At 44.5% G+C, this 24177-nt stretch overlaps 1 protein-coding gene across 5 annotated transcripts in view; it reads left to right on the forward strand.

Moving 5' to 3' along the window:
- NMNAT3 (nicotinamide nucleotide adenylyltransferase 3) overlaps positions 1-24177 on the forward strand; it is a 109443-nt gene that overhangs the window by 26232 nt on the left and 59034 nt on the right. For 4 of the 5 annotated variants that reach the window (XM_075068552.1, XM_032797102.2, XM_075068551.1 and 1 more), the window contains one exon: positions 22424-22575. In XM_075068552.1, the coding sequence (XP_074924653.1) occupies positions 22464-22575 (112 nt within the window). In that variant the 5' untranslated portion in view covers positions 22424-22463. Of the gene's footprint in view, positions 1-22316; positions 22339-22423; positions 22576-24177 lie in introns of those variants that run through there. The other variant, XM_032797104.2, reaches the window with a different exon arrangement.

Raw genomic sequence — 24177 nt, forward strand, 5'->3', positions numbered from 1 at the left:
GTCGAGCTGATGGTGTCATTTGCACATGAATGGCTGCAGTTTCTCTATTGCAGTGTCTGAAGTTTTTTGCTGCAGGTTAGCCCCTTAAGGTCTGCTATTGTGTGCGCCGGGAGGTTGAGTGCTTCCTACAGGTTTTGCTTGATTGCCATTTCTGTGTCTTTGATTGTTCCATTTATCCTTCTCGTAGTGGACTGTCCGTTTGACCGTGTACATAGCGAGGGGGCTTGCTGGCATATGATGGCGTCTATACATTGGTGGACGTGAGGTGAATGAACCAGTGATGGTTGTGAGCTGATCTGGTTAGTTAGGTTTCTAGTGGAATATGTGGGGGTTTTTATAATTGACCTTAGTGGTTTGACATGAGTATACTTGGCTAAATTGGGATCCTTGGCTGGTTACTGTGCTGTTTATTGGTAGGTATTCTAGGTTAAGTTTCATATATTACTGAAGGGTAACACGCAACCTGCAGGGACCATCGGATGGATTGTTAGTCCGGGCTGGATTGATCATCGGGGTTCTTTGTTGTTCTTCTTCGCTCTTGAGGAACAGTCTTCTTTCTAATTTGCTCTCCTATCTTTTCTACACATCTGTAGACCAGGACCGCAAGTATTCAGCTATGGATGGTCTTTGGGTGTATACCTGTATGTTACATCTTGGGGGTTGTTGCTGGTTTATTGGCCTCTTTAATCAGCCTGTTTCTTTATATTTTTTAAGCAGGCCTGTATTGTTTGCTTTTGCAGTGATTGTTTTATATTTTCTTTCTTTTTTTCTATTAAAGTTTTCTTGTTTAAACCTTGTGAACGTTCTTTTCCTTTTTAGGCGGGAGGGGCAAAAAAGGGGGGGGGGGAAAAAAGGCCCCAGGGCTGTGAGCTTATTTTTTCCTATTTGGGTCGGGAAAAGCGCTCGGGGAAAGAGCGCGGAATTCTCTCTGTTCTTGGTGGTTCAGTTTTTCCTCGTTCCTGGAGCAAGGGGGGTGGAGGCCCAGCTGTGGGTATTTTGATCTCCTTGTCGTGAGGGAGCAAAACGCTGTTTTCTTGGGTCCAGGTTAGCCGAGGAAGCTTGTAGGAGGGGAAGAGGCTTTTTTCCCTTGCTTTTAGCATCCAAGGGATTGGGAATCTGGGTGTCCCCAAGGGAGGGTTGGGACCCAAGAGGGCGGAAGGGATCGGCCCATAGTTAATTCCTTTGCTCTGGTGGCAGCGGATATCCAAGCTGGTAGTGGCTTGGGGGTTTTCAGGTAAGCCCGCCTTTGGCGCAAAAGTCCAGGTTTTGGGACAGAGACGCTGGGGGAACTAACGTCCAGGTCTGGATGGAGGCTGATTACACTGCGTCACCGTTTTAGTCTGATATAACTCTTTTCTACTGAATGATCGTTACTTGCAGGCACTGTTATCATGTGAACGAAACCACTTATATTTAGGTCACGGCTAGATCTTCTCTTTCAGTCCCTCTTTGACTTATTCTTTCATCCTTGTGCAGGCCACTCTACTGCGGATAGGGACTATGCGGATGCATAGACCCTGCTCTGGTTTAGTGGGGTGGGAATATCGAATTTGCGAGTATCCGAAGGCTTCCGTGCTGCAATGTGACCATCGATCGTAGCCTTATTTGTTTGATGATGTTTTGAGGCTTCTGACAGCGGGTCTGCCTATGGCATGCCTAGTGGGATCAGCGCGTACCAACTGCTTAATTGCCGTCGATGTAGATTGGAACGCTTTGGTAGCCTTCGATTTGCTCTTTTAGCTTGTCATTATGGGTTAGTGATTTCTCTCTTTCTGTTAAGTAGCTTATACGTGACCGTGAATACACGTCTCTGATGTACCTCTCTGCACGTGTTCCTTTGCAAAAGATCTATGTATTATCTAAATGTGACCTTAGCGGACCTCAACATTTATTTTACGAGGACATTAGTCTTTTGTGACTTGGCTACAGGCCCCACTGTCAGTCCGCGCCATGCATGTAGGGAAAATACAGTAGGAAGTATATACAAAGCGGAGGAAAGAAATCACTGGGTTACGCGCTATTGGAAAGTGATCCGTAAGGTGAGCTTATTCAGCAGGAGAGAAAAAAACTGTTGTAGTAGTACGAAAATGCGCCTCTTCAGCATTGACAAGGAGATGTAAGAACCTTGTGGGGGGGGGTAGCAGGGAGGAAATCTTTTCTTTGTTTAATGGACCTCCATCCGTCGTTTCTTCAGCTGTTTGATGGTGTCCAATTTGCAAATTAATTCCAATTCAGCAGTCTCTCCTTGGAGTCTTTTTTTTTTTTTATTGTAATATTCTGACTTTTAGATCTGTAATCAAGTGGCCAGGGAGATTGAAGTGTTCTCCAACTGGTTTTTGAATGTTATAATTCTTGATGTCTGATTTGTGTCTATTTATTCTTTTACGTAGAGACTGTCCGGTTTGGCCCTTTTTGCAGATATAGACTAACACAGCTGCTACTCTGAAACCTGTCAAATTATATCGTATTTTTATATTTTATATAATGACAGTAAAAGGCATAATTTTAAAAAATAATTTATTAGAGCAAATGCGTGAAGTCCTACTTTACTGAAGAATAAGTAGAAAGACCCTGAGGGGTTCCTTTTTAACCCTGAAAACATAAATAATATAAGTGAATTGAGATAAGGGAAATATGATCTTGACAAAGGCCCTGACATTGCATACACTTTGAAGCATGTTTAATTTTATACACACAAGTTTCTTGAATTCAGTGGGTCTTCTCTTGTTAATAAAGCTTCCCACGGGCATAAAATTTGGCAGGATCAGGCCCCAAATCAGGAAATTTGAAGACATGGGCAACCGCAGCACCCTCAGTTGAGTGCACCTGTGCAGTCCCATTAATGAGATGCAGGGGTCTGTGCTGGAATATCCCACTGTGGATTTGGTAGTTAATTTTTGGTGAATTATTTGATGTGTGAATTTTTGTGAGCGAATACAATATTTATAACGAACATGGATTAGTTTTAGTACACACGTAATGATTTTACAAACCACATGGGTTGTTACGAGATGCTTTGTTGCTGTTTAATATCAGTGAAAATTTGCCAGTTTGATGTCAGTTCTTTGCGATGGCATAAAAAGGATAAAGAACTTAAATTTTTTAAAAATCCAAGTGTGGATTGCATTTCAGAGGAGACAGGAGAAAAGTTTTTGATAAAAGGACAGAAAATTTAAGTGACATTTTTAAATGTTTATTTCAGAGATGTAATAACAGTGAACACTTCCCCAAGATTTAAATTTTCAAACTTGATTCAAGAAATGAATATATTTTTCCTTGTTTTAGAGTTTAGCGAGCCTGGTATTTTTAATTTAAAAGAAAATAATGACGCTGCAACTGAATTGAAATGATGCAAAGAAGGCACATTGATGCAACTATGGCTGGGAATCTGCCTTGGATATAGCTTCTAATGGAGTAATCTGAAGAGCACAGTAAAACGTGATTTGAAGGGGCACCAGCTTGAGGGAAGGAGCAGGCAATTCCAAAGTGGCTTACTCCCTCTGTTAGCACCTCAGGCATTTGAAATTCATGGTAGGGAGACATATTGCAGCTTATCTGTAAGGCACCGTGCCCATGGATATGCTGCTGCCAGCTGCCGTTTCCTCAGAAAATTACTGCTTAAACCAAGAAAGGACATTTTAAAGCTTAAAGCCAAGAAAAATGGAGGGTCTTTCCCAAATAAAGCTCCACCCCATCTCATGTGCTGAGCAAGGAAACTATTTACATAACAGATTTATTTTCAAGATGACAAAATCTGCATACCTGTCTCTATCACTGTCTGTCTGTACTTAAATGCCAGGGTTTGTCTCCACAGTCGAATGTGAAAAAGCCCAGATGATCCCTTGTGTTCTTACATGGTCACTGATTTGGCGAAGACTAGGATCTGTCAGAATAATGGGCCCAGAGTTTTATCTGCAGCTGATAAAAATTAGGAACAGACTGTTATATGCTTTGACTATACACTCAGGAGGTGGGATCTGCTTTGTATTTTAATAGGCTGTGACTGATAATTGATTATTATATCTTAGGTGTATCTCCAATTATTAAATTATCTCCTAGAACTGGAGGGGACCTTGAAAGGTCACTGAGTCCAGCCCACTGCCTTCACTAGCAGGACCAAATACTGATTTTTGCCCCAAATCCCTAGGTGGCTCCCTCAAGGATTGAGCTCTCAACTCTGAGTTTAGCAGGCCAATGCTCAAACCACTGAGCTATCCTCCCACCATGTCATTTTTAAATAGAAGGCAAATGAAATCAAAATAAATGAGGTGCACTTAAGTCACTGGCATTTCACAGAACCACGGTCACTACGTGGCCCTGATGTGGTTTTATGAATGGTATCTTGAGAGTGTCTGTGTAATATTTATAGCAGCCTTGCAAAATTCTGCTTGGCCAAGGTCAGTATTTCATCGATGAGCAAATAGAATATTCTGTACCACTGAAATAAACAAATGTACCTCATCTATATAATTATTTATATAATGCTAATCACCAAAGTATCTAGGTGTGGATCCACTGGTAAATTTTCATGATAGTTATGCAGTACTGCCCTGGACAAAAATGCACACTGAAAGGAATATATCAGATTGAATATTTTTTGTTGTGGAGATGTTCCCATAATTTTATGGTGTTAGGATGGGTTGATCACTGATTGGCAGTATTTTTTAAGAGGATCGTGAATACCAGGAGTTTTAGCCAAGTTTTCCTGTGAGGTTGTGGGAGGATTAAAGAGATTTTATATTTAGCTAACTTTATCTAAAAAATGTAGCTTTTGGGACATATTACCCGCTGGCGTAAATCAGTGTAACTGCTGTCTTCAGTAAAGCTGCACTGATCTACACCATCTAAATATTTGGCCCTTTAAGTTCATGAGGTAGGTTGTGGTCTCTCACCTGTACAAATCTAGTTTTAGTGAAGTTACGCCAGATTTCCCCCAGTGCAATATGATCAGAATCTTGTCCTATATTTCTAGAATTCAGTTTTTTTTCTGGCTTGTTTAGAAAATTTAATGAAATCTACAGGTCAAACTGGCCCTTATTGTGCAAGTGTCAATGTCTTGTCCTTCAGTTTACTAACTTTACTGCATACTTGAAGGTTCATACATTAAACTGCACTGCTCAGCACTGTATTGTACATTCTAATAATTAATGAAAAATGGCTCGAGTTACTAATGGTTTCAGCAGAATTTATTGTGATCATCTGTAACATCATCTATTATTGATGTATTGCAGGAATATAAGCAATACAGGAAGAACTCACGGTGATTCCCTAATGAAAGTTATAATCATTGTTTTATCTTAAAAGCTATTTGATATGGAGAAAGTGTGTCCTCCACATTTTTAAAGGTATCAGCATGCCTGCTTTGTGCAGCCACATGCTTTACCAGATTCCTCAAAGTGACCCTTTCAACTTGTTCATGCGTGAATTTGACCAGCAGTACCACGTCTCTTGAAGGATCCTAATATGCTTTTTGAACTACATGCAGCCTTGCCTATAGTGTAGCTGCTTTTCGAGTATAAGGTGGCATTTGGGGACAACTGGCACATAGCAAGAGAGAAAAAAAAGTTTTGGCAGAAGACACCAAGGAAAACCACCTACACTAAGTGCCATGGGATTTTTATTGGGAAGTAGGACTCTAATTGGCAAGGACTCATTCTAATGAACCATACAGAACTATGTGGTGGAGCTTAGTCTATCTGCTATATTCTAGTAAGGTGTGGACCTGTTGTTCAAGACAGTTTAGGTATTTCAATCTTGATTCTTAGAGCACGGAGTCATCCCCTCTGTCATTAAAAACAACACCTAAACTTCAGTTATTTGTTCTGCAGCAGCAAGCTAACATAATCTCTGACCAGAGTGCTACACTTACTCTGATTCATGATCCTCAAAGATCAATAACAAAGCCAACATACCCTTCTGGTTCTTTATCTGATTAGAGCCACAGCAAAAGGCAGTGACCTCCCCCCACCTAAATTGTTGGGGAAACTTTAAATATAAAAGTCTAAAGACGATTGCAGAATTCTTTTTGTTAAAATCAAGCTTCCTTTTTTTTTTTAAAGCTAGAGCTAAGTGAAAAAATTAACAGCTAAAAATGTGGATAGTGTGCGCTAATCTCTGATGTGGTTTATAACAAAAAAAAATTGTCTTCCATCCTCCGTACAAAATTTGGCTTGCTCATGCTGAGTAACTATATTTTTTATTTCAATTTGTTTTTCTTATGCACACCATCATGGTATGATTGGGCAAGTAGATTTTGTGCCTGGGCTGATAAATTTTCGGGATGGTTTTGCAAAGCTTCCCTACCTGCAATGTAGTCAGAAAGAGTTACTGATAAATGTTAATTATAACCTTCTTTGAAGTGATTTTTTGAATATCATAATTGGAATACCCTGAAAAGCACATTTTTGAATGAGTATACAAAACCGTTTACTGTAGCGATACTTGAGCCTGTATATAATAATGGTCTCTTAACAATCTTGTTACTCTCAAGCTTGCATCCTTATTTTTCTCAGTAGTCAAATATAAAGGTGTTTTCATACTACAGAGCCAAATTATTAAAGCTATAATATCATCATAGACAATAAAGTACTTTAAACAATCCTTTTAAATCTCAAACCTGACATGCATATTTCTTCCTCTGATCTGTTGCTTTAATTACCCTTAATTCACAAATACAATAAAAGTATTTTTTCTAGCATTCCTAAAGCACACTTTTTTTATTTTATTTTTTTTTCTAATGGGATTTCAGGCTCCTAGACTTGGATGTAATGCTTTGAGGCACACATCTCCTATATATGATACCTGGGCAGTAAGCAGCTGAATGGGCTTCTGCTCTGCCGTCTTGCAGTTTTCAATCAATGTAGCAGCAAATAACTTTAAGCATATGAAGACGATTTTGAAGTCTAGCAGTTATTTGGAAAAAGAACTACATGGGAATATAACCTTTGTCTTAAATGATTGTCTGCCATTTTTGTCAAGCAGCAGAGCAGACTTGAATGGCTTGCTGTGCGGTAATTGCACAATCATAAAATGCTACTATGCAACTTAATATTTCTGTTTCTTGAATAAAATGGTCTGGCTAGCAGATCTTCAAATGCCAGGTTTTCTTGTTTGCATTGCCTCTGACCTTTTTTAGCACCAGCAGTTTAAAAGAAAAGTTTTTCCAGTGACAAGCCATAATTTAAGAAATGATGGATGCATAATAGGGTATAATAGCTAGAGAATTTTTTTTTAGGACACATTTGAATAGTTCTATTTCCAAATTTTACTGTAGAAAAATAATAGTGAATCTACAGCTATACACTGCAATTCTGTAGTCATACCACTCTGCTGTGGTCCTACACGCTTTAACTAACTAATTAGGTCCATGTTTCGTTGAATATTTGGATGGGAAACTAAGTGTCATGGAAACTGTTTGTTTGGCAGTTCAGCAGGTGGGACTCTTCACTTTGTCAGTACTGAATCAGAGCCCTATTGTTAGGGGCACTGGACTGTTGTTTGAGACATAAAACATGAGTTCTGAACCTTTGTGTCCATTAAAATTCACATATTACTTTTTTGTAAAAGTAAGAGTGTTCCCTGAGTTCTGATTTCTCCAAGGTGATTAAGTTCTACCTACCTGCATCTCTCCTGCAGTTTCAGTTGAATATTTTTTCTTCATTTCTTGTCTTAAATTTCTGTGTAGTGCAACTGTACATTAAGTAGCTACTGCAGAACTGGTTGCATTTAAGTATGGAATAAAGCATTCTCCTAACTTCCCTTACTGGGATGTTTGGATGAGCACTTAGGGTATGTCTGTGCTACAAAATTAGGTCGATTTTTATAGAAGTCGATTTTTAGAAACCGATTTTATACCGTCGACTGTGTATGTCCATACTAAGCGCATTAAGTCAACGGAGTGCGTCCTCACTACCATGGCTAGCATCGACTTACAGAGCGGTGCATTGTGGGTAGCTATCCCAGTTACTGCAGTCTCTGCTGCCCACTGGAATTCTGGGTTAAGCTCCCAATGCCTGATGCGGCAAAAACATTGTCATGGGTGGTTTTAGGTACATATCGTCAGGCCCCCCTCCCTCCCTCCCTCTGTGAAAGCAATGGCAAACAATTACTTCTCACCTTTTTTTTCCTGGGTTACCTGTGCAGATGCCATACCACGGCAAGCATGGAGCCCGCTCAGCTCACCATCACCGTACATCTCCTGGGTGCTGCTGACAGATGCAGTACAGCATTGCTACACAGCAGCAGCTCCTTGCCTTCGTGGTAGATGGTTCAGTAGGACTGGTAGCCATTGTATGTCTCCTGGGTGCTCCTGGCAGACTTCAATGAGGTCAGTCGGAGTGCCTGGACAGATATGGCTGTCCTCCTTCCAGAGCACCGAATGGGAGCCAGAGACTCCATGTCATTCTCTTCTTTAAGTTTCGTCTCATGGAGATTCAGTCCTGCCTAGAATATCATGCGAGCTGGAGGCTTCTGCCTCAGGCTGCTCTCCCAGCCGGCAGCACTGCGTGGTTGCATCTACCCCAGCCTACCTCTTGCTCCCATGGCTGATGAAGCCTGGACAGTAGTAAGGAGCAATTCAACTATAGGCTGAGCAAGAGCAGAATGGTGGTAGAATGTGCCTTTGAACGTTTAAAAGCTCGCTGGTGATGTTTGCTGACTAGGTCAGACATCAGCGCAACCAACATTCCCATCATTATTACTGCTTGCTGTGTGCTCCACAATATTTGTGAGAGTAAGGAGGAGACGTTTATGGCGGGGTGGGCGGTTGAGGCAAATCGCCTGGTGTCTGATTTTGAGCAGCCAAACACCAGGGCAATTAAAAGAGCACAGCAAGGCGCGCTGCACATCAGAGAGGCTTTGAAAACCAGTTTCATGACTGGACAGGCTTCGGTGTCACAATTGTGTGTTTCTCTTAGATGCAAACCCACTTCCTTTGTTGATTTTTAATTCCCTGTAAGCCAACCACCTCCCCCCCCTTCGAAATAAAGTAACTATTATTTTGAAACCATGCATTGTTTATTAATTAAAAAAAAGAGATAACGGACAAGGTAGCCGAGGTGGGTTGGAGGAGGAGGGAAGGGCAAGGCCACATTGCTTATTGTAGCCACACTAAGAATCAAACTGTTTGAATGACAGCCTTCTGTTGCTTTGGCCTCTGGAGTGGAGTGGCTGGGTGCCTGGAGCCTTCCTCCCCCCGCCGCATTCTTGGGTATCTGGGTGAGGAGGCTATGGAACGTGGGGAGGAGGGTAGGTGATTATACAGTGGATGCAGCAGTGGTCTGTGCTCTTGTTGGATTTCCTGCTCCCCCACCAGATGCTTCATCATGTCCATTTGCTCCCCCAGCAGACGCTTCATTATGTCCGTTTGCTCCCCCATTAGCTTCTGCATCGTGCCCTACCTCTGCTCTTTGCACTCACTTAATTCTTTCCTGGCTGCTGCCACTGAATGCCTCCATGCATTAAGCTGTGCCCTATCAGTGCAGGTGAACTGCATGAGCTTGGAAAACCTCATTGCGAGTGTGCTTTTTCTCATATTCTAATCTGTGATAACCTCAGGGATGGAGATGATAAGGGGTGGGGGAAGCGTGGAAACGTTCTCTGCTCTACAATTCTGCAGGGACTGCATGGTTACCTGTGCTGCTGAGTTCGTCCTGCTGACCAAACAGGAATTGAGATTCAAAAGTTCCTGGGTCTTTTCCTGTATACCTGGTTAGTGCATCGGAATTCAAAGTGCTGTCCAAAGCAGTAACAGTGGAGCACTCTGGGATAGCTCCCAGAGGCCAATACCGTTGATTTGCGTCCACACTACCCTAAATTTGACCCAGCAAGGTCGATTTTAGTGCTACTCCCCTCGCTGGGGAGGAGTACAGAAGTCAATTTTAGAGCCCTTTAAGTCGACGGAATGGGGTTGGTTGTGTGGACACATTCATATTAAAATAGACCTAACACGGCTAAATTCGACCTAACCCCATAGTGTAGACCAGGGCTTAGATAATGAAATGTGTTTAGAGATCCTCAGATGAAAGAAACTGTATTCTTACATATTTAAGCTTTAGTTTAAACCATAAATAAATGTAGTAGTTTTAAATCTGGAAGAAGGGTATAGTGGAGGACTTTAGAAATAAAATCATTATCTTAGAAACCGCATCTTGGACAGCTTTGAGGCCATGTATCGACTAACCCTAACATCATTCCTGAGAGGTAGCTAAATATTATTATCCCCATTTTGTAGATAGAGAGATGGATGAGGTTGTGAATTTCTGAAGTGCAGAATGACTGTTTCCATTAAAATCAGTCGGAATATTGCAACCTCAGAAAATAAGCCCATAAATTATTGTAAGGTTCATGGTCGCATAAGTAGTCTGTAACATAACTAGTGATAGAACCCAGAGCTCCTGACTGTACTCCTCTTTAGCCACAGGGTTATCCTCCCCAACTATTTGTATTATTTCCCATAGAACTCTGTCTTAGACTGCAACGTATGTGTGACTGGCTGCTAAGTAGCTCCTCTTAGACTCCTGCAAGACAAAAAACATGTATCAGCAGTTAAAATTGTTGAATTACTTGTGCACAACTTCCCTCAAAAGGACGTATTCCTTTCTCCCTTAAGATATAGTATGTAGGAGAGAGGGTGAAAATTGTATCTTTTGCTGAAAACCATTAATGGTGTACCCATTTAATCAGAGCAGTTGCTGGGGAATAAATTCAGCATAGTTGATTTCACTGACTAAACACTGTATAGATGTTTGTACCTGGTGATGTTTGCAAACCTATTTACAGTAACTAACAGGTGCAAGTTGGTGTTTGTTGACCTTATAGTTAAATTGGTGCAGGCTTTTTACTAACTTAATGCTACATCTCTACTATTAAACAAATGAAGCAACGTACCTTTCAGAACTGTTTTAATGGTTTATACAATGCTTATTTTTATGTAACACTTGAAATAAGTGTCAGCCTCCTGGCACAAAGTGTAAGGATTTGACAGTTGAGATGGTCTTTTAATTGACTAGTTTATTTCTACTGTGTGACTAGTTAAGGCAGTTCTACTGTATATGAATGTAAGTAAACTAGATGTTTTATATTTATTGAAAGTTTAAAGGTATTTGAAGCCATATCAACAACAGGACTCAGTAAATTTGAAAATAACGTGTGTCTACTTTGGGGTGACATAAGGTTGATTGCTGAAGAGAAATTTGTGGTATTTAAAGTTCTTTCTCCTGATCTTGGTACTGGAAGATTTTTGCCATTGATGTAAAGAATCAGAGCTTGGGGTTTTTTCAGGAGAAACAGGTGCCTAGTCAGTTGCACTGCAGCTTGAACAGCTTTTGTAGAACTTATGATCCATTTCCATTCAGGCCTAGAGCCTTCTCAGTAGTTTCTAAAACAAGCACATTTGTTTTTCAATTCTTTAGCTCCATCAGTACAGCTGAAGTAGTCCCCGTTGGGGGAAAAAGTAAATTGCCCAGCCTTGCCTTAAATCTGGAAGATCAAATCCTTCCTTTTTATAATAGTAGTTAAAGTTAACATTTCCCTTGTTTTTGATTTATCTCAGGAGCGTAGCTGAAAAGGCAGTTAACACTCTTCATTCTGTTCTCTTTGCTAGTACTCTGCTTGATTTTAAGCCTGTAGCTAATTAATGTCATAGAGAAAGTTTTGTGTGAATGTGTGCCTTGTCTACACCTGAGAATAACCTCATCCAGCAGTTGGTGTAGCTGTACAGGGGGTCCCTCGTATACATCTCCCCCTCATCCGTTGTTTTGGATATCTGTCGCTCATCAGTAGGGGAACGTGTTCCAATTTACGTTGGTCCTGATCTGCATATCTGGATAGAGACTGACATGAATTGGAACATGTTCCCCTATTGTACAGTACTGCACTGTACTTGCCTGTACTGGCCACGTTCAAGGTTTATTATCTATGGAGGACGTTTTCCATGCTGATTAAGGAGACAGCAGGTGAAGGAAAGCCCAGTATAAAGGCGTTTTGGAAGTCCTACAGCATCTTGAATGGCGTGGAAAATATTGACGTGTCATGGGAAGAGGTCACTTCGCAACGTATGAATGGCATTTGGCGCCATGCATGGCCAGATGCTGTCCATTACTTTGTGTGATTTGATGCCATTCCTGCTCTCAACAAGAAATTGTCAAGTTGGGAAGGGATGTCAGCTTTGAAAAGGTGGAGGAGAAGGATGTACAGGAGTTGTTGGAAGTCTCATGCTGAGCAAATGACAAATGAGGAACTGATCGAGCTGGACTAACAACGGATAGCCGAAGAAAGCCAGGAGGAGGATGTAGAGCAGGAAACCAGGAGTCTGACAAGAAAGAATCCCTCCTGTTTCTTTGGATTTCTGGATGAGATGACTAAAATCATATAGAGCAGTGATCCTTTTCATGAACGGTCTGCCAAAGTCTGCAGGGCTGTCAATGATGCAGTGGCTTGCTACAGGGAGATCTGTCATTCAAAGATTCATGCAGGAGAGCAGATGTTGATAAAATCCTTTTTTAAGATTTCTGCAACCAAAAAGCCAGATTAAGAAAATGCAGCCACCACCCCTACCTAAATTTAGTGTAATTGACACTTTTATATTGTATTACTGTATTGTATTTACTATATTAAAATGTTCTGTGTGTTTGAACAGTGTTAGTAGGGTCCTTCATTATTTTATTCAATGTTTTTATATGTATAATGTGTACTGTAGAACCTGTCCTAAAAAGGTACACAGTTTAGGTGAAAAGAGCATTTTCGCAGGCAAGTATGAAGTTGTGAATGCATTCCCCCCCCTTATTTCTTATGGGGAAAAATTCCCCGATATACATCGTTTCAATATCTATCGCCCTTTTCAAGAACGCAACCCCAGTGTATACAGGGAACCCCCTGTGTTAGTGCCAATCTCTATGCGTAGACAGCTTGAAGAAAGGATAACACTAACTCCAATTGGTGCAAATCCTTGCCTGCCTTGTTCTGTGTTTAGGGGTCGGCACTGGGTCAGATACCCTGACTGCTGAATCAGGGCTGTTCCTGTGGCCATGTCTACACTACAAACTTTAGTCAGCTCACATTATGTCAGCCTACATCTGCTGAAGTTTGTAAATCACTCAGGCATGTGCATATTTGACTACTTGCATCGGCCTTGTGCATGCTTACCTTGAGTGCTTGTGCATGGCTGGAGTACCCATGGAAAAAAATTACGGGTGCCTATCACTCACCAGCAGCCAACCTCCCCTTCCCCCCCTCCCACTTCTGCACACCGACGGCCCTGCCAATCAGCTCCTCCCCCTCCCTCCCAGTGCGTCCCACTGCAGTGTGGAGGAGCCGCTGGGAGGGAGGAAGGGGGAGGAGCGGAGGGGGAACAGGAAGAAGCAGGGTGCAGCCTAGGGGGAAGGGGTGAAGTGGATGTGGAAATGGGGTGGAGCTGGGGTGGGAAGAGGTGGGTGGGGACTTGGGGGAAGAGGTGGAGTAGGGGTGGGCCAAGAAATGGGGCATTGTGGAACAGCTGCTGGAAGACCTTTAAGGTCAACACAAGTTATATAGTATCTACTCCTGAGGCCTTTCTGTGCCAAAACGGTAAAAATTCTGTGCTCAATATTTTAAAATTCTGCAAATTTTATTTGTCAAATGTGGAGGCTAGATGCAGTCTGGCCACTGGGGGATCCAGGTGTGTGTCAGGGATCTGGGTGCAATGGTAATGGGACTATGCAGCGAAGTCCAGGTGAAGGTGAGTGGGGCTCAGTGGGGGTCTGGGTGGGGGGCCCAGATGCTGATGGAGTGGGGCTCAGTGGGGTTGGGATCCAGGTGCAGGTGGCTTGTTGGGGTGGTTCAGGTGCAGAGGGAATGCGGCTCTTTGGATGTAGGGGCATGAGACTTGGTGGGAGGGTCTGGGTATGAGGGGTTCTGGATCCATGGGGTTGGGTGGGTGGAGGAGCAGCTCCCTTTAGAGGGATCCTGAGGAATGATGGGTGCATGAATCTGGTGTAAGAGGAGTTTGAAGAGCTTCCTGCAGCTGGGGGAGAAATTGGAGGGGTGGGTCTGACCCGGCCCTAGATGCCATGCAGGGGGAAGAGGAAGTCCCATCCTCCCCATCAGGGACTAGCAGCTGAGTCCAGTGCAAAGTAGGAGCCACCAGATGGGTCTTTCCCAGTCCCGCCTACTGCCTCACAGTGATTTACCTGTCTGCTAGCAGCCCTGGGCACCCAAACCATACTACTGGGGAGGGTTGCATGACTGCTCTTGTGGCTTCCCTTTGCTTTCTTGTGAAAGTCACTTTTCTGCGGAGAAACAAAAATCTTTGGGGGACATAAATTCTGCACATGCACAATGGTGCAGAATCTCCCCAGCAGTAAGTATCCTCACTTGCACTGTGTTGATTTCAGTAGGTCGACCATGGCTCTGTACCATTTGAGAAGGTGGTTTTATTCCATTGCTGTAATGGAGTGCTTATGTCAGCCAAAGAAAAAGTTGAATATGGACATGTGCACAAATAGTTCTATCCAAGGTGACTTGCATCAGCCTACCTTTGTAGTGTAGACCAGGCCTGAGTCTTGGGTTCATTTTGAGAATTTTCCTCTCCTGGCACAAAAGTAGTCTTTAGATACTTAATCTGGGTAGATACAAATTATTATGTCACACTGGAAAGCTAGAAATCTCCTCTTGCCATGTGGTGCTACAAAATATTGGGGTTAAAATTGTCATGATTTAACATTACAGGAAAGCTGTTATGTGCCCCAGGATTGAATTTTGCTTGAATTGGGGTGCAATACATGGAAAGCGGGGGAGGGGGGGGATCTTCATTTGGGGAAGATTTTCTTGTTTTATTTTTAATGGCAGCTATCTAAAGCTGCTCAGGGGATTGGAATCTTTATGTCCAGCAAAATTTGGCAGATTAGAGATGAAGGGAAGAAGATTATATTGGGTGCAGTTAGACCAGCAGAGACTCTGGAGTCACCCACTCTTTGGTATAAAAGAGAAAGTACTGACAGCATGAGGGCACCTCCCCTTTGGAATGCATCTCCCTTCCTCTTCTGGTCTGAAATAGCCTAAGCCTGCTTGCCTTCCAGGCATGCTGCAAAGCTCATCTATTTGAGTGGGCTGTCAGAAAGAGCTGAAGCCCTTGGGGTGGGTTTTCTGTTTGGGGAGTAGGTGGGCTGGGAGGTTTAATTCGTATGGGACCTGCTGAGTGTTGATTAGGATGCAATGTGTTGGATGGCAGGAGGAGGTGCTTTGTAACTTCTTATTATTGTATGTGTAAATTGATGTCAGTGGAGCTTAGAGCTCTGCATGGGTGTTCTTTTGTGTGGAGCTTTTAAGTCAAAATGAAAATAAATATATGGTTTGTACTAGCAGTGCTGTCTGGTTATTACTAATAAAAATGTACTTTTTGAGTCCACCTTTAGGGTCTGTGAAGTATAAATCTGTGAAACCAGGGCCTGAGCTTTCCAGGGCACGTAGAAATCTTTCCCAGGTGGGAAGCAACCATCCACTTCTGTGGAATATAAATACACTTTCATTAAAAATAAATCCCATTTATAACCCTCGTGGGGGAAAAAGAAAGCTATGAAGCATGAACCAAGTATAACCAATGCAGTAATGTCTTCCTAAGTCTGCAAAGAAATAGCTCTGGTGTCACTGCCTCTACTGACAGAAGGGAGCATGGCTGCTGCTGCTGTTCGTATGAATAGGGAGCCCCAGGTGGAGTGGGGGACACTACCATTCCAGTGGAGGGCTTTGTGTGTTTGTAGTGCTGACATCACCTGCCATCTGCACACAGGGCTCTGTGGAGGCTTGGGCTGGGGAGGAACAGCATAAAATGAGTTATTGGGGCCAGGTGATGCCCAGTAATAGCAACTTATCCTGGCTTGAACTGATTTATGGGGTGGGAGGGGGGCAGCTTTGATTAATTTGCCACCAGTGTAAGGGGGCAGCAGAGTTCATCCAGCACTAGCTAAATAATAAGAATGCACCTAAATTCTTAAAGTATAGGCCTTTGCAAACAGGCTTGAATATCTATATCCTAACAGGCGAATGCTTAGACAGGCTGGCAACAGAGTGGATTGATTGAGATCACTGATTTTAATCATGATGTAAATTATCAGTTGTAAAAGTGTTTTGCATTTGTACTTTTTAGTTATTTTCCTAAAGAAAGGTTGATTCTTATTGGTCAGGAACCACTGACATGTTGATTTGCAACTAGATATAGTCTTTACACTAAGCTCACGCTCCAAAACGTCTGTTAGTCTATAAGGTGCCACAGGATTCTCTGCTGCTTTTACACTAAATATGGTGCTGCTGCTTTGAGTGATTGTTCATGTCCATTCCAAGCAGGTGCGTGCGTGCCCACTAGAAGATTTTCCCCTAGCAGTGTCCGTAGAGTCGGCCTGGGCGCCCCCTGGAGTGATGCCTTCATGGCATCCAGTATAGGACCCCGCCGACCCTCCACCCCGTCAGTTCCTTCCTACTGCTGGTGACGGCTAGCTGGAACTTTGCTCGCTCTTGCAGCAAGCACTTTAGCAGTGTCTGATAGACCTTAGTTGTACATAGTTCTCAGTTTAATTGTTGTTTCTCTATTGTTGGTTGTTAGGACATTTCTTTCCCCCTCCTGGGGTATGCCCAGGTCTCCAGAGTTTAAGCTCTGTGAGGCCTGTGGCAAGCTTATGCCCAGGAGTGATCCTCACTCTTCCTGCCTGCGGTGCCTTGGTGAGAGTCACCAGGAGGAGAAGTGCCGCATTTGCAAAAGTTTCCACCCTAGAACTCTTAAAGACTGAGAGCAGAGACTAAAACTCCTGCTAATGGAGGCGGCGTTGAGACCACAGTCTGACCTGGGACCCACTGACCGAGCACCTCCTCCTCAATGCACAGCGCTCCAGCACTAACTGTGCACAAAATGGGCCTGGCTAAAGACTCTAAAGCCCACCAGCACCACTCACCATCTCTGGAGCCAGTAAAAAAGAGGCCAGTGAGGGGCCGCTCAGCGGTGCCCACAAGTGGATAGGGACAGGCTGCCTCCTCCTTGCTCCTACCCAGGGTTTCGTCGACTCCTGCCCTGGCTGGGGTTCAGTCAAGTCCAAACACCCTCCCACTCCCCCGGTCACCGGACTACTGAGGGGACATACAACCACCATCGACACCGGGAGTGTTCAAGGCTTGATGTGCCTTCTAGTGCCATCCTCCCAACAAAGGAGGGATAAATCGCCAGTGACTGCGTGCCCCCTGTTCCACTCCAAGGGTAAACTGGCCATGATGGCCTGTCAGTCTCCATTTCCAGCACCACCTGTGCAAATGTAAGAACCGCACCGCTCCCCGGAGTCGGGGCACCGATCGTTGGCAACTCAGGGTACTACTCCTCCGTGGTCCTCCTACTCGGAGACCTCGGAGTCAGAGGTGAACAGGAGGTCCAGGTCATGACAGAGTTACTAATCATACCTGGCACCATGGCAGCAATAATGGCATCCCCCTGCCCAATGGCCCTTCTGGACACCCTGGGCTTACCATCAGAGCCAGGGCCAAGTTCAAGGTCTGTGGTCCAGAACGGCATCGGTGTCGTCAGCATCCTTCATCCCACAGTCAGTGCTGGCACTGCCAGGGGCAGCACCACCATCTGGGGTAGCGGCACCGCTAGCTCAGACAGCTCCGGCACCGATACTTCAACTAGCTCTGGCACTGTTTCTCCAGACAATGGCACTGCCAATGACTCCGGTTCCGACCCACTGACACTGTCGACCTCAGTACTGCTGGACTTGTCGGCCCCGGCACCGACCGCGCTGCTGAAATCCCTATCAGCTCTGGCCCCACTGATTGAACATTGGGTGCCAAGGGACCCCAGGGGTGTTGAGGGTTGCAAACAGGGCCCCTACATGTTCTCTCATCCTCTTCCTCGCCTGACGAAGTGGTTGCGGGGACATCTACATCGACAGTCTCAGCTCTGGAGGACAACTGTGTTCTTCAACAGCTCCTGAGGCAGGCTGCCCACAGCTTAGGGATACAGGCAGAGGAGGTGGAGGAGGATGTAGACACGGTCGTTGATATCCAGGCCCCCTCAGGCCCATGCAGGGTTGCGTTGCCACTGACACATCTCTAACTATAACTGACACATCTAAAAATCTGTGGCAAACACCTGCTTCTCTGGCCCCTCCAGCCAAGAAAACTGAGCGACGCTACTTCGTTCCCTCTAAGGCTTACAAACATCTTTATACCCACCCTCCCCCAGACTCTTTGGTGATCAATGCGGCCAATCAGAGAGAATTGCCAAGATTTTCAGGGCTCCACCCCAAAAACAGGGATGCCAAGAAACTGGACCTATTTGGCCAAAAGGTCTACTCAACTGGGGCCTGCAGCTCCAGATAGCCAACCAGCAGGCTATAGTAAGCCGCTACGGGCATAACACCTGCTCGTCTATGGCTAAGTTTGCGGAGCTCCTTCACCAGGAGGCTTGGGTGGAGTTCTCCACATTCATGAAGGAGGGGAAACTGCTCTCCAGAGCATCACTACAAGAGGCTTTGGACGCAGCCTCCCGCACACTGGCCACAGAGGTAGTGATGAGACAAGGCTCCTGGATGCAGGGTTCTGGTCTACCACATGAGGTCCGACAGACGATTCAGGACCTTCCTTTTGAAGGATCAGCTCTCTTCTCTGAAAAGACAGATAAGAGACTTCATAGTTTGGAGGACTTGAGAGCTACCTTGTGCTCGCTGGGACTTCATATGCCGGCTATCCAGCACTGGCATTTTGGGCCTCAGCCTGCCCCTCGGCCTTATCAACCACAAAACCGCCAGGACATTCCAGATAGGTGTAACAGGAGTACTAGAAGAAAACAACCTTCCTCCCCTGCGCAAAACTCTGGCCAGCCAAAACCCACACCTGAACCTAGACCAACCTTTTGAGGGTACGGTCAAGGATGGTTTCCAGTATGATCTCTGGATCCTTCCCATCTTACCTTCTCGTCCTGTCTGTCCGCTTTCTACCAGGCCTGATCCTGAATTACTTCAGACTGCTGGGTGCTCTGCACGGTAGATAGGGGATATGCTATCCAATTCTATATCCCCTGCCCCCCCCAACAGTCTTCCCTGTCCCTTTTCAGGGACTCCTCTCACGAGCAATGTCTAATTCAAGAAGTGCAGTCCCTCTTCTCGGTAGGGGCAGTAGAGGAGGTTCCTCAGGAGCTAAGGGTCAACGGGTTCTGCTCCTGGTATTTCCTAATACTGAAGGCCAAGGAGGGCCTCAGACCCATCCTGGACCTGTGACAGCTCAACAAGCATGTAAAGCAACTCAAGTTTCACATGGTCTCACTAACCTCCATTATCCCCTCACTGGATCCAGGAGACTGGTACGCCACCCTCGACTTGAAGGATGCGTATTTTCATATCACAATAGTCCCACATCACAGACGCTACCTCAGATTCGTGGCCAGCAGAGGCCACTGTCAGTTTGCTGTCCTCCCATTTGGACTGTCAACCACCCCCCGAGTATTCACGAAATGCATGGCAGTTGTTGCGGTGTTCCTGTACAAACACCAGATACAAAATTTTCCATATCTCGATGACTGGCTAATCAAGGGGCGCTCAAGAGCCCAGGTGGAGGCTCAGGTTGAATTTATAAGAAGGACTTTCCTCGAACTAGGTCTCCTCATAAATGAGGAAAAAACTACCTTGTCCCTGGTGCAGAAGATGGAGTTCATAAGCGCAGTCCTGGACTCCACCCGAGCCAAGGCGTACCTCCCAGAAGCCAAGTTTCAGTCACTGCGGGATATCATACAGAGCCTCAGAGAGTTCCCCGCCACCTCAGCAAGGAACTGCCTAAGACTACTGGGGCACATGGCTGCATGCACCTAGGTGGTGCAGCACGCCAGGCTGAGACTGCATCCACTCCAATCTTGGCTAGCATCGGTGTATCAGTCAGCTCGAGATGGTCTGGACTGCATTGTAACCGTGCCCTACCCAGTGTTGGACTCCCTTCTATGGTGGCTCGACCCACAGGTGGTTTGCGTGGGCGTGCCCTTTGCCAGCCCTCAGCCCTTCTCTCTTTGGTAACAGACTCCTTGGATCTGGGCTGGGGAGCTCAGCTCGGGGACCTGAGCACTCAAGGCCTCTGGTCTCAGACGAACCTTGCTCTATACATCAGTGTCAAAGAGCTGAGAGCCATGCGTCTGGCATGCTACGCTTTCAAGGCCCGTGTGCTGGACAACTGTGTCTCAGTCCTCACAGACAACACCTCGGCAAAGTTCTATATCAACGAACAGGGGAGTGCACACTCCTCTCCCCTGTACCGGGAAGCCCTTGCACTGTGAGACTTCTGTGTAGAACACTCGATCCACCTACAGACGTCATACCTCCCAGGTGTTCAGAATGCACTGGTTGATAGCCTCAGCTGGACCTTCCATGGCCACGAATGGTCCCTTCGACCAGATATGGTGAACTCAATTTTCCGATTCTGGGGCTCTCCCCAGATAGACCTGTTCACCAATTGTGGCAACAGGAAGTGTCAGGCATTTTGCTCCCTTGGGAGTCACAGTCTGAGGTCCATTGGGGATGCCTTCCTTCTCACTTGGGTGGACCACCTGCTATCTATGCTTTTCCACCTATCCTGCTGATCCACATGGTGCTCCTCAAGATCCGCAGGGACTGGGCTTGAGTTATATTGATAGCACCGGCGTGGCTGCGCCAACACTGGTTCACCTCACTCCTGGAAATTTCAGTGGCGGCTCCACTCATCTTACCGCTGGTCCAGGACCTGATCACACAGGACCATGGCAGACTCGAGCACCCACATCTGGAGTCCCTTTACCTCACAGCCTGCATGCCCTATGGCTAAGCGCCGCGGAGCAGTCATGTTTGGACCAGGTCAAACAAGTCGTCCTGGGTAGTAGAAAGCCTTCCACGAGGGCAACGTACCTTGCCAGGTGGAAATGTTTCTCCATCTGGGCCAAGCAACGCTAACAGTTGCCTCTCCTCACCCCCATACCGTTCGTAATGGACTACCTCCTGCACCTAAAACATCAAGATCTGTCCCTGTCATCGGTAAAGGTCCATTTAGCTGCCATCTCTGCCTTCCATCCACTCGTTGGATGTATGCAGAGCCTTAGCCTTCTATATAGAGAATACTAAGCCATTTCGGAAGTCCGTCCGACTTTTTGTGGCCGTGGCAGATAGAATGAAAGGTTTCCTTGTGTCCTCTCAGTGTATCTCATTGTGGACCGCATCTTGCATTAAGGAGTGTTACGGCCTGGTGAAGATGCCCGGCCCGCCGATTACTGCACACAACACAAGGGCAAGGCATAGGAAGTAATTCTTGCTAGTCTGCGCTGATTAGGCCTCAACAGTTGTTGTGTCCAGGTTAGGGCACCACATTTCAGAAAAGATATGGGCAAATTAGAGAAAGTCCAGAGAAGAGCAACAAAAATTATTCAGGGTCTAGGAAACGTGACCTATAAGGGAAAATTTAAAAAATTGGGTTGGTTTAGTCTGGAGAAGAGAAGTCTGAAGATGGGACACGATAACAGTTTAAGTACATAAAACGAGGAGGGAGAAAAAAATTCCTTAACCTCATAGGATAGGACAGGAAGCCATGCGTTTAAATTGCAGCAAGGGCTGTTTAGGTTGGATTTCAGGAAAAAATTCCTAACTTTCAGGGTGGTTAAGCACTGGAATAAATTGTACAGGGAGACTGTGAAATCTCAGTCATTGGAGATTTTTTAAGAGCAGGTTAGACAAATGCCTGTCAGGGAGGCATAATACTTAGTCCTGCATTGAGTGCATGGGACTGGACTAGAAGGCCTTTTGAGACCCCTTTCATTCCTACAGTTCTGTCCTCCAGACAGTTAAAATCCTTTTAAGTCTTGTCAGTGCTCCAATGCAGATATCTTCTCTATTTGTCAGGAATCTACCTTGTTGTAGCAAGGTTCCCCTGCCATTGTGATTACTGTAGTATAGATGGCCTTTCCTTGTTGTTTAGCTGCATGTGTAGCTCTTTTTGACATCTACAATTTAAGCATCTTTTTTATTTTGTTGTACTTCTGGAAATGTGGATACAGACTCAGGATTTCCTTAGATGTATGGTGTTTTGTCTTACTGATACAAAAATGTATGTTTTGTGAAAAACATTAAGAGCATGAAGGTTTTGGTGATAGCTCTCAAGCAATCATCTTGTTCAGAAGACCATTTTAATTTCTGGCAGCATACTTCCCTACATTTTCTGTTTCCAGACATTATTAGGGGTGTGTCCATAGATTTAACTTCTGTACAGATATAGGTTTTTTTATTTTAATAGTCAACCGGCATATATTCTCATGGTGCTATCTGCTGGTCCCTTGACATTTTACTAATGTTCCAATGATGGACAGTTCTGAAAATGGTAATTCATTATTTATTATTGTGAGAAACAGCTGTGGAATACCTCTCCGAGGGAAGGGTTATTTTAATCGTTATTTTTCCTTTAGGGTGAAATGCTGGTCAAGATCTTGATGTGCAATATTTCTCATGATGAAGAGCCGGATTCCTCTTATTCTCCTTGCCTGTGGCTCCTTTAACCCCATCACAAACATGCACATGCGTTTATTTGAGCTGGCTAGAGATCACCTTCATCAAACAGGTCAGTAGGATGGAGTTTATGCAGCTCTCTTGGGGAACATGGAGTATTTGAAATGAAAGGGAGGTTGGATTTTCCAGTCTCAGGACTAAGGGCTGATTGGTGGCTGTTTTAACACTTTCTCATTTTCATGGTCTTATTTTTTGCTAATTAAGTGTGACTCTTTGATAATACGCTTGATGGAATGTTGAATAAAGAAATTCTAATGTTACCTCCTCCTTTTGAGTCTAGTTACCCACCTTGGAGATTTTATAACAAGGTGTTCAAGCAATTGCAGTTAGTTTTGTCAACAGTTTTTAAGATCTCACTTGCAGTGGAAATTTGCTGCAGGCTGGGTCTGGTGAAAGGGCACCCTTCTTTGGAACAGAGAAGAAGCACTGATGTTGAAATTTTGGGATTTTATGATAAGGTAATAATTTAATATGAAGAAATGATGCAGTTTGCAGTTCTGACTACCAGGTAAAACTGGGAAGGGGGTGAGGGGAGTGAGATTCATTACCCATATTCATTAAGGGCTAGACCTTTCCTCCCCTAGTAAAATATTCTATATGAGGGACAAGAGATCAAAATTTCAGCAAGCTAGGAAGTCTCAGCAGCTAAGTGAAGTGGCTAGTGGCCTAGAGAATCAGCAGTCTAAAAGAAAGCAAGAAAACTGAAGCAGTAGTGTTGCTATGAAGGAAAGAATCCCAAAATTGATTAACTCTCTTAATTCCTGAGTGCTTTCTCCCAGAAATTGTTACGGAGTGGGGATAAATAATTGATCGGAAATGGCCGGGAGACAGGGGGCTCTAAGGAATGGGTAGGGAGATAAGGCATTTGAAAGTGGTTTGAGAATAGCATTAGCAGGGATTGTTTGGTCAAACATGGGGATCCAGAAATTCTGCTAACCTGCATTGGTTAGAGAGGCACTTGCATGCGAATAGAATGCTTTGAGAGGAAACAGAGTGATTTTTCTGGAGGGGGAATTGCTGAGCTGCCTTTGTACTAAAGGATTTCAATCCTCTAGGAGCACCAGAACTAAATGGTTAAAAGGAGTTTGAAGTTGGCTTCCCTTCTTTTGGGCTACTGCTCCCCCTGCTGTACAGTTGGACAAAGAGAGTAGGGGTAGGAGTGGGTCATGACTCCATTTGCTCCAATATGCAAGGCAGCAAGCTGAGGTGGTGTGAAGTGGGAAACAATCTGATACTGGAACAGTCTAGTGGCTGATTGCTTTCCCTGAAGGAAGGACTGAACCTGGAAATGAATTATGACTGTCTGAAGCACAGTTCATTCCCTGGTCTGCTCTAAGGGCAGTGCAGCCAGGCACTGTCCCTCACTCTGGCAGATTGTTAAATCATAATTTAGCCCAAATTTTATTAGAAATGTACCTTTGGAAGGTTGGAATGAAAGTTTTGCTTTGCAGTGTGGCTTTCAGTTCTTTGATGTGTGATAGTGTTGAACTGAAATTGAATGAGTTAGGCTGTTGCTGTGTCAGTGTGATGAGTGGTGGAGTTAGTGGGCTAATGTTTGGTGATTGGTACCGTGAGGGATGTAATTTTTTTTTTTTTTACTTTTTCATTTAATCAGTGTCGACACAGGTAATTGAGTAATGCACGTTGTACAGTA

Source organism: Chelonoidis abingdonii, chromosome 8, assembly GCF_003597395.2.
Source record: "Chelonoidis abingdonii isolate Lonesome George chromosome 8, CheloAbing_2.0, whole genome shotgun sequence".
Lineage (NCBI taxonomy): Eukaryota > Metazoa > Chordata > Testudines > Testudinidae > Chelonoidis > Chelonoidis abingdonii.